At 23.9% G+C, this 11209-nt stretch overlaps 4 protein-coding genes across 4 annotated transcripts; 2 read left to right on the top strand and 2 right to left on the bottom strand.

The window, feature by feature from the left end:
* Nucleotides 1-289: 289 nt before the first annotated feature.
* On the top strand, nucleotides 290-2933 carry DICPUDRAFT_86636 (uncharacterized protein; the record flags this gene model as incomplete). Its single annotated transcript, XM_003285229.1, has 7 exons — nucleotides 290-393; nucleotides 474-615; nucleotides 703-966; nucleotides 1042-1380; nucleotides 1477-1845; nucleotides 1923-2544; nucleotides 2626-2933. The coding sequence occupies 7 exons, from the start codon at nucleotides 290-292 to the stop codon at nucleotides 2931-2933; spliced, it is 2148 nt and encodes a 715-aa protein (XP_003285277.1).
* Nucleotides 2934-4368: 1435 nt separating this feature from the next.
* DICPUDRAFT_29057 (uncharacterized protein) lies at nucleotides 4369-5636 on the top strand (the record flags this gene model as incomplete). The annotated part of the gene is made up of 4 exons (XM_003285228.1): nucleotides 4369-4472; nucleotides 4559-4833; nucleotides 5024-5073; nucleotides 5142-5636. 4 exons carry the CDS (start codon nucleotides 4369-4371, stop codon nucleotides 5634-5636), a joined length of 924 nt encoding a protein of 307 aa, XP_003285276.1.
* Nucleotides 5637-6768: 1132 nt separating this feature from the next.
* On the bottom strand, nucleotides 6769-8304 carry DICPUDRAFT_29047 (uncharacterized protein; the record flags this gene model as incomplete). Its single annotated transcript, XM_003285208.1, has 4 exons — nucleotides 6769-7118; nucleotides 7198-7785; nucleotides 7855-8024; nucleotides 8099-8304. 4 exons carry the CDS (start codon nucleotides 8302-8304, stop codon nucleotides 6769-6771), a joined length of 1314 nt encoding a protein of 437 aa, XP_003285256.1.
* Nucleotides 8305-8892: 588 nt separating this feature from the next.
* On the bottom strand, nucleotides 8893-10741 carry DICPUDRAFT_29050 (uncharacterized protein; the record flags this gene model as incomplete). The annotated part of the gene is made up of 4 exons (XM_003285207.1): nucleotides 8893-9735; nucleotides 9802-9825; nucleotides 9903-10123; nucleotides 10219-10741. The coding sequence occupies 4 exons, from the start codon at nucleotides 10739-10741 to the stop codon at nucleotides 8893-8895; spliced, it is 1611 nt and encodes a 536-aa protein (XP_003285255.1).
* Nucleotides 10742-11209: the final 468 nt, after the last annotated feature.

The raw sequence follows: 11209 nt of genomic DNA, 5'->3' as shown, positions 1-11209 counted from the left end.
GCTTTATTTTTTTTTTTTTTAATTTCGCTATTAAAAATTTTTTTTTTTTAATTTTTTATTTTTTTAATTTTTCATTCCCAAAAAATCATTTTAAACAAATAAAATATAATATACTTTTTATAAAATAAATATATTATTTAAATTAAATTAAAAGTCAAATAAATTACTCATTATTTTTTTAATAAAAAATAAAAGAATAAATTTATTTTATGTCAATTAATATCAATATTTTTTAATAAAAAAAAAAAAAAAAAAAAAAAAATTATAACAATATAAAATAATAATAAAAATGACAATAGAATCAGATATTGTTAAAGAAACTTTGGTAAAGGTTGCAAAGATTTGGGACGAGCTAGGAGTTGATCAAGCTTATAGAAAGAACCAAATCGATACGTAAATATTTTATCTAATCATTAATATACAACCAAAATCTTTATTTTTAAACTAATTCAATTCATTTTTAAATTATATAGAGCTTCAGAAAAAATTATTGAAATATATAATCACTTATTAAAAAAAGAAGAAAGACATAAAGAGGATATTATTAAAGATATTATATCAGGTTTGGAGTCATTATGCACTATGTCAACAGAATTGGGTGAAACTGTTAACGATGTAATATCATAAACTATTATTTATAAAAAAAAAAAAAAAAGTTTAATATTAATATTGCTGTTTTTTTTTTTTTTTTTTTGTATAAAGACTCATCAATCATTATCAACAATGACACTTTTTCAAAGATTAGAATATATAGAATATGAAAAAGGCAAGTTAAGAAAGAAAACAGAGGATAGAATAGGTGTAATTGAAGATTTGGAGTTTGGAATTGAAGAAATTTCTAAAGAAATGGAATTGAAAGATTTAAATCAAACCAATGTTGATGAGAGTACAATTCAAGGAAACGACTACTCATTAGATAAAATTTCATCACTTCAAAAGAAATATAATGCTTTAAAAGTTCAAAGAGTAAATATAAAATTTAAACCAACTATCATAATATCATCATCATTAATACAAATTAACTATAAAATAATATTTTAGGACGAATCATTTAAAAATATTTATAAATTATCAATTGAAATTTACGAACTTTGGGAAGAATTAAGAGTTTCACCAGATACCGAATTAGAAAATTCAATTATTTCAATGACACAAGCCAATATTAATTCAAACTCACCCATTTCACTTAGCTTAGCAACAACACAAGTTTTAGAACAAAAAAGAAATAAATTATTAATTATCAAATCTGAACATGAGTCAATGGTACGTGATTATGCTCAAAAAATAACAATACTCTGGGATAAATTGGAGGTACCAGATGAAGAAAGAGAGGATTTCTTTTCAAAGACTGCTGGTCTTGGCTCTGATGTCATTGAAGCTGTATGTATTAAACAATAACAACACATAATGTGGTGGTTTTCATCAAATATTAACTTTTTTTTTTTTTTTTTTTTTTTTTTTTTTCAACTTCTATAGTGCAGAGAAGAATTAGAAAGAGTGGAGGAGATTAGAAAAAATTCATTATTAGATTTGGTTCAAAAAGAAAAGGATAAAATTGAAAACTATTATAATCTTTTACATTTGCCAATGGAAAAATTAACCCAGGTCGTCGAGGAAAATGGATTAAACATGGATCAAGTCTCTGAGGATTTATTAGATCTCTTTGAATTAGAACTCTCACGTGTTATGAAGCTTTATGAATTATCAAAACCACTTTTACAACTAATCGAAAAAAGAGAATATATTAGAAATTTAAAGATCGAATATGAACAAACTATTTTGGGTGACAAAGAGCGTTTATTAAGTAAAAAATTCGATCGTGCCAGATTTGAAAAAGAAAAAGAAGTAAGTAGTAAAATTAAAACATCTTTAAAGATAGTATCATCTCATTTTATTAATTCTATTGTTTATTATTTTAACAGTTAAGTACAGCCTTCCAAAAATTACCACCAATCGAAGAAAACTTAAAAAAACAATTAGTTTCATGGCAAAATACATATGGTCAATCATTCTGTTACGAAGGTTTCAACTATTTAGAATTGATGAGCCAACAGTCTGAACATGAAAAGAAAATTAAAGAATCAGAGAAAATAAGAAAACAAATCAAAGCAGCCGAAGGTATGGGTATTAAATATGGTGGTTCAAATAGTGTAAATAGTAATAACAACACCAATAGCAGTAATACAAATGGAACTATAAAGAAATCTAATTCTTCAACCTTTAATGGAGCCAGTGCACCAAAAACACCAACCTCATCAAGAGTATTAAAAACTGTCCAGACCCCATCAACACCAAAAACACCTAAATCTGTTAGAACCATTGAAAACAATGTTCAATCTCCATACTCTAGTGCCTCAGTACCAGTTAAACCATTATTAAAGAAAAGAGTTCCTCTTTCACCACTCAATATGAAAAATTTATCAAATACTCCAGGTAAATCAAATTCAAAACCATTATCAGCTGGTGTATCACCAAAGAAAAAGACTATTCAATTTTCATTGGGTGTTAATCAAAATCTTCAAAATATAAATAATAATAATAATAGTAAAATAACAGGAAGCAATTTAAAAAAACCAAACCCCACTCCAGTAACAACAACATCATCAATAATAAAAAAGAATATAGTTAATAATGAAAATGATAGTACTAATAGCAATGGAAACAAGTTGTTTGCTCCAACATCATCACAAATCTCATCATCGTCATCATCATCATCGTCATCAACAAATACATCAAATATAACCTCCAATAATATATCATACAATAGTATTCAAAGTAATAATACACCTTTTTCAACACCAATGATAAACCCTTTTAAAACCACCACAAACAATAACTATTTTGCAAATAATGATTCAATGATGATCGCAAATAATCAATATAACGACGACATGATTATGAATGATACTATTGATCCTTCTTCAATGATATAGCAATAATCGATAATATATAATTGTAAATACCTCCAAAAATATATAATTTAACTTTGAAAAACTAAATCGTTTCGAATATCAAATATTTATCCAATACTCCAAAAAAAAAAAAAACCAAATAAATAAAAAAAAAAAAAAAAAAAAAAATAAATATATAAATTATTACAATCACACTTTTTTTTTTATTAAAAAGATTAATTAATAGAAATTTTTATTTAAAATATAACATATTAAATAAAATAAAAATTTTAACGCACCATAAATGATCCTGGTAATTTTATTTAATGTGATTTATTTTATATTTTAAACTTTGATGCTTGTTGTAAAATTTGTTTACTAGTCCTGAGTAAACTTTGAATTTTCATTTCTACTTTTCTTGTGGTTAATACCTTCATATACGCATTACAACTTTTGTAAAAGAATTATGATGGTAGTCCATAAAATCAACTTATTAATAGTAGTAGTTTCCAGTTCAATGTTATTTAAAAATACTTCTATTATTACTCTACCATTTCTACGGTACCCTTAAATCGATGATTGAGATTTTGTTATTTACCAGAATTATAATTCCGTTGAACGAAATGTTGTAAAAATCTTTTTTTATTTTTTTAATTTTTTTAAATATTTTTTTATTTTTATTTTTTTTTATTTTTGATATAATTTTTTTATTTTATTTATTTTATTTATTATACATGTTTTTATTTTTTAAACTTTTAGTTTATTTGTTTTAAATCGTTATTTTATTATTAAGTCTACTTAATTGTAAAAAAACTAAAAAAATCAGGTAATCAAAATTTTCAAAATAAGATTCTATAATAATCTTTTTTTTAAAAAAAAAAAAAAATAAAAAAATAAAAAAATAAAAAAAAAAATAAATTTTAAAATTTTTTTTTTTTTTTTAAAAAACCAATTATAATATTTGCTCAATACACAATTATATATACAGAAATTTATTTAAAATTTTATAAATATTACATTTACAAAATTTAGTAGAATAAAAAAAAATCAAAATCAAAATCAATAAATAATATATTAATTAATAACAAAAAATAAAGTCTATATAATAGAGAATAAAAATTTAAATACTATAGCAATAGTTGTTGCAGTTTTTATTTTTTATAAAGTATATAGACGATAGCACTATAAAAAAAAAAAAACAGAATTTAATTTAATAAATTATAATAGTAATAATATATATTTTATATATATAAATTTTGTATAATATATCCATGGATATAAAAATTTAAAAAATTAAATTACAATAACAATAAAAGAATATTTTTAAAAAAGAAAAAAGTGTTTTTTTTATTTTAATAAACGTATTAATAATCTTATCAATAACAAAACAATAAATAGTATTAGTTAATAAAACAAGTTGTTTCATTTAGTATTACAATAGTTCATAATAATAAATATTCATAAAATATAATAAATAATGGTCGATTCATTTTTTACAGGGATTCATTTCCCTTTATTTATTTTATATACCACAGTAACTTTAATTGTATCATTTCAAATAGGAAGAATTCTTTACAACAAGTATGTTTTTTTTTTTTTTTTGATCAAATAGATTCCAATCAATAATTTTTTTTTTTTAATATAATAATACTAATTGTTTTATTTAGACATAACATATTTTCATTTAGGTTTGGTTTTTTAGTATTGGGTTTTGTATGGGGTTTAACAAGAGCAGTTTTTTGGTGTTTCTTTGATTTTTGGGGAAATGTTTCATTTACAGCATTTTTTTATATACCAATCAATATTCAGTTTGCAACATTTTCACTTTTGGTTTTATTTTATGCTCATGTTGTCCATAGAGCAACATGGGAAAGATTCACAAGAAAAAGATTTACGATTGCATATTCATCAGTAAATTTCATTTTATTAGTTTTACAAATCTGTAAGTATAAATAAAATAAAATTTATATTCATATTAAATTTTTTTATTAATTTTTTTTTAAAACTAGTATGGATTGGTTTATCTTGTAGATATTTTAGTGACGATAGTGATGACAAAAAAAATGAATTAATGAATCAAATTCAATCAACATTAAATGGTATTGTATTTTTACTATTGGTTTCAATTTTAGCATTTTATGGCTGGAGATTAAGAGTTATAATGCAAACTACTAAAAGTCATGTAAGTGTATATTAAAATTCAAAGATAAAGAGTTTTATAATATTAAAATTTCTTTTTTTTTTTTATAGTTACAGTCTCAATTACCATTATCAATTATACCAATTACATTTTTTATATTTTTATGTTTCACGTCAAGATGTATATTTGATTTCTTTGCAGCGTTTGGGGCAATTCAAATTTCGCTAAATAGTGGAACCATTAGAAATAATATCACAATTTTTGTTACATATTTAGTATGGGAGATATTGCCTTATATTTTAATTTTAGTTTTATTTTGGAGAATTCCAACAACTCATATAGGTGGACTTTCAAGAAGAAGTAAAAATGTTAATTCATTTGCATATCCACCACAAACTGCTGTTGTACCTGGTAGACCTGTACAGCAATCTCAACCAAGCAGTAGTTTAGCAAGATTGTTTTTAGATCCACAAAGATACGATTCTGATGACGAGACTACAGGTTTATTGTATAAAGGAAGTCCTATATTATATAGTGGTCAACATCATAGTCCATATTCGACAACTCCATTGAATGAAAATATTGGTTCCTCTTCAAGCGAATAATCACCTTTTTTCATTCACCACATTATAAAATATATTTAAATAATAATAAAATAATAATTAATAATAATTAATAATAATTAATAAATAATATTATTAGATTACACAAAAGATCTTAGAATTTAAATTTTAGATCTTTTTTTTATTATATTCGAAAGTATAATAAAGTCCGAAACAAAAAATATACAAAAAAAATTTACAAATAAACAAAAACATTATTTATTAGATTTAATAATAATAGTTATTTTAAAAAATATAATTTCCATTCTTTTATTTTATAATAAACTTTCTTTCTTTGAATTTAATTATTAATGATTAAATTATAATAAATTCAAATTTCTTTTATATCCTTGTTATTTTATTTTTTTACAACAAAACCTGGTGGGTGGGCGTATTCTTTAAAGTGAGATGGGTTTTTTCTATAACATTTTAAACCGTATTGGCAATCTGGCAAGTTATTGCTATTATGATTGTTTTGATGATTGTTTGAATGATGATTGTTGCTACTATTATTGGAATTTAAAGGGGGTGAGGAGTTTGGACTTTGGTTTTGAATTGGTGGTGAGGAGGGTTTAGATGGTGATTTTGGATATGGAACAGGGAAATCGTTGTTTTTTACATTATTTGTGTTTGCGTTTGTATTTGTATTTGTATTTGCACTTAAATTTGGATTTATATTTGAATTTGAATTTGAATTTATATTTGAATTTGTATTTGTATTTACATTTGAATTTGAATTTAAATTTGATTTTGAAATAATGTTTGTATCATTATCATTATTTATATTCATGTTAGTATTTAAACTATTATTTATATTGGACATTGATTTTGAATTTTTTGCGAGTATAGGTAAAGAAATAGTTTCATCATCGGTTGTTTCATCTTCGTCAATGTTGTCATCAGTTTTGAAAAGTGTAGATGAATTATTGCTTAATGGATCACTTTTTGATTTTTTGTGACCTGATTCTGATTGTATATTTGAACTAAATGTTGTATTCGTGTTGCTAAAATTGGTATTCAAACTGTCATTTGACTTTCTTTTGCCTAACATTGATGGGCTATCATCATTGCTTTTTTTTAACTTGTTCTTTTCTATCTCAGCTTCTTTTTCTAAAAGCTCTGATAGTTTAGAATTCTAAAATAAAATAAATTTGTTAAAAATCGTTATTTTAATTAAAATAATATTAATTATAATTACCTTATTATACCATGGGTGATCTAAAATTTGCTCACAAGTGTATCTTTTTTGTGGCTCAACACATAAAAGTCTTTTGATTAAATCCTTTGCTTCATCAGAAACACTCTTCCATTCCTCATCAGGGAAATCAAAAAGAGCTTTTCTAATTTGTTCGAAAATTGATATATCTTTGTTGTCATCAAAGGGAGGATAGCCACAAAGCATAATATATAAAATAGCACCCATACTCCAACAATCTACCTCTAACCCATAGCCCCCTACACCATTTGAACTATTTGTTAAAATTTCTGAATATTGGAAAAATAATTAAAATTAATATTAATATTATTTTACTATAGTTATTTTTATTAATTGATTTATAGTTACCTGGTGCTAAATATTGAGGTGTGCCACACATTGTTTTCATAAAACTACCCTCGCTAATTGTTCTAGATAAACCAAAGTCACTTAATTTGATTGAATCTGGTTGGTCAAAATTTCTATGTTTAAGTAAAATATTTTCAGGTTTTAAATCTCTATGGGCAATTCCCTTTCTGTGAAGATATAAAACACCCTCCACAATTTGTTTAAAGAGGTTTTTTGCTTTTTCTTCTGAATAGACGTCACTTGAAATAATATCATTTAATAATTCACCGCATTCAACCAACTCTAAAACTAAATATAATGTCTTCTCGGTATCGTAAACTTCGTGAATATGAATGATATTTGGATGGTGTAAATCTCTTAAAATATTGACCTCATCCATTAATGAATCTTTTCTTGTGCTTGCATTCATAAAATATTTCTTTTTATCTATAATTTTGACGGCAAATTTCGAACCTGTTTTTCTTTCTACTGCCAATTTAACAGTTGCAAAATTACCAGCACCTAATTGTTCACCAAATAAATACACCTTTTGGGGTCCATCTTGATCATCCTCTTTTTCTGGTAATTGAAATAAATAAGCTATTCTATCTATAATTATTTAAAAAATGTTAACATTTCTACTGCTCATGTGAGTAATGTCTACTAATCTATATTTACCTGGTTTTTTAGGGGTTAATGAAAGTTCTGCATTTGCTATTAAAAGACGCTTTTCACCTTTACCAATTTTTACACCATCTAAAAATGTACCATTGGTACTGGTATCATGAACAAATGCAATGACCGTACCATCGCTTTCTGTGCCACCATCCCTAATAATTTTACAATGCCTTTTTTTTAAAAAAATAAAAAATTAATAAATTTGGAAATGTTTAAATTAAAAAATTATTTTAATGATACATACAAACCAGAAATATTTTTATCATGGTAATTGATATTGGTATTTTGATATCTCCCAAATGTAGTTTCGGTATTCTTTAGATAAACATCTGGGAATGATGGATTTAAAGATTTTAAAATACCCCAACACCCTTTTAAATTTGATTCATCTGATTCGACCTCTTCCTCCAATGCTAGAGTTGAAGCTTGAGTTAATTCCTCTCCTATCATTTTTAACACTTGACAAATTTCCGTTAATTAACCTTTACTTGAAATAAAAAAACAAATATTTATAATATTACAATTGAAATTATTATTATATATTTTTTTTATTTATTTTATCTATTAAGTTATTTTTTATAAATAGTAATCCTTTGATATTTGATAATATCCTTTAGTATTTTGGCAAAAAGAAAAAAAAAAAAGATAATAGTTTGTATGTTGGAAAAAAACAATGAATTTGTTAATAATTAGAAAAAAAAATTTTAATTTTTAAAAAAAAAAAAAAAAAAAAAATTTTAAATAAAATATTTATAAAAATAAAAATAAAAATAATTTTTCTAACTAAACTTTTTTTTTTTTTTTTAAAAATTATTTGGTATTAATACCATTGTCTAAATATTAAATAAATTAATAAATCAAAAAAAAAAAAAAAGAATAAACAAATAATAATTTTGATCAAAAATAAAAATGATTTTACATATTTTTTCAAATTATATAAAAATTATTTATAGATTTCTTTATTTTATTTTTATTTTTTTATTTTTTTTTATTGCTTTATTATTGAGTTTCTTTTTTTTTTTTTTAGTTGATTTTAAACTAAACTCTAAAATCCAAAACACAGACTGAACTGTTCGAAAAACAAGCGGATATTTTATCACCAGTGCTATTCCAACAAACTTCGAATATACCACCACTACCTTTATAGCTTTTGACCAATGAACCATCTTTAACTGACCAAATATGTAAATATTTGTCGAATGAACCACTTGCTAAATAATCCCCATTTGGGGAAAAAGCCACGGTGTACACTGGATCGTTATGTTTATTAAGGCTATATATACATCTACCAATATTAACATCCCATAACTTAATTGTACTATCGAAAGAGGCACTTGCCAATACTAGATTTTTATTTGGGTTTAATGTTTCCGGACCAGTAGGTGACCATTTAATTGTATAAATCTCTTTAGTGTGGTCTTTGAAATCGAAAAGGCAGCCACCAGTTTTCATTGACCAAATTTTAGCGGTAAAATCATCAGAACAACTTGCTAATAATTGACCAGTTGGATCCCATTTAATTGCATTGATTTCATCGTGATGACCCTGGAAATTCATTATTGGTCTATCCTTACCAACTTCACATACATAAATCATTCTATCAGTGCTACATGTTGCAAATTGATTATTGTTCCTCCAATCAATATCTAATGTTGGTGCTGTATGAAATTCAAATTGTTGCTTGGCTGCGCCTGTTTTAGTATCCCACACAATTGATGTCTTATCAACACTTCCACTTAATAAATAATTTCCTTTTTTATTCCATTTTAATGAAAATATTGGAGCTTGATGGTGTTCTAATATATAAAGTAAATTACCCTGTTTATTCCAAATTCTACCCAATCCATCATATGATCCTGTTGCTAAATATTGACCATCACACTATAATTATAAGTTAAAAAAGCATTAATATTGTTTAATGTGATATTTGATTTTAAAAAAACTTACGCTCCATTCAAGAGTTGTGACATCCTAAAAGCATTGAGGAAAAAAAAAAATTGTAAATAATATGTTTGGTTGTAAAGTTAAATTTTTAATTGTATACATACAATATTTTTTTCGTGATAAGAGGTATTATGATGATTTAATACAATTGAAGTAATTTGATCTTTAGTGGTTTCACTTGAACCTGGTGGTATCTTCCAAATTCTAGCAGTGCTATCACCGCTACCAGAGGCCAATAATGATGATGTTGGATTCCACGAACAAATAAATACCTCATTACTATGACCCTGTAATGTCATAACTTGTGACTCTGTCATTTCTATATCTAAATAACATAAAATAAAAAGTTAATAACCATGATACCTTAGCCATAATCATATTATAATATTATTATTATAAATGTGATTATTAAATATTTACCATCATCTCTCATTTTAGCATCCCTTTCATTTCTATCCTTTTCTCTTTCTTTTTCTCTCTCTTTTTCCTTTTCTCTTTCTTTTTCTCTTTCTCTTTCCTTTTCTTTTTCTCTTTTTTCTTTTTTTACAGAAGACTCTTTTGAAGGTGTATTTATATCATTTAAATTTGTTTTTTTTGCGGAAGGAGTAAGCGGAGTCATAACCTCATCCTTTTCTTTTATAGTTGTATTTTTTTCATTCTTTTTCTTTATTTGACATACATGTGTTGATATTAATGAGAATGGCTCTGTACAATTGATTTCCGTACCATCTTCTTGTAAATGTGCCTCCACTTCCATATACTGTAGGCCTTTTTGAAGCACAGATACTAACGTACCATGTAAAACATTTGCACCATTTATATCTGATTTTGAAACCAAGGATTCATTATAAAAACTAAATGCTGAATGCTGAAACCCACTTTCCAATAAATATTTATAAATTAAAAAATTAATTTCATCACTTGTGAGATTAATCGTTGACATTATTAATTTAATAATATTATATTATAAACACTATTTTCTATTATCAATTTTATTCTTTTTTTATTTACAAATTATACATTAATACTGCTGCTGTCGTTTTATTTATACTATTATTATTAAATATTGTTATTGTTTGATTACTATTACTATTGTCCTGCTATTATTGTACAAATATTTTAAATTAATTTATTTTTTCCTTTTTATTAATTACTGTATTTATTTATCGAGGTATTTGAAAAAAAGATATCTATTAAACTATTTCTATAATACAGAATAAAAAAAGATATATAAATAAAAATTAAAATTGAATAAAAGAGATATTAAATCGATAGTTTAATAAAGTAAAAATAAAATAATAAATAAAAAAATAGCGATGAATGATAATTATTAAAAAAAAAAGTAAAAAAAAATAAAATTTTTTTGAAATTTGAATTTTTTTTTTTTTTTTAAAAAAAAATTTTTAAGAGG

The sequence above is a fragment of the Dictyostelium purpureum genome (assembly GCF_000190715.1).
Source record: "Dictyostelium purpureum unplaced genomic scaffold DICPUscaffold_41, whole genome shotgun sequence".
Taxonomy (NCBI): domain Eukaryota; phylum Evosea; class Eumycetozoa; order Dictyosteliales; family Dictyosteliaceae; genus Dictyostelium; species Dictyostelium purpureum.
The sequence above is the reverse complement of the archived record's forward strand: the minus strand, read 5'-3'. Positions and strand labels throughout refer to the sequence as shown.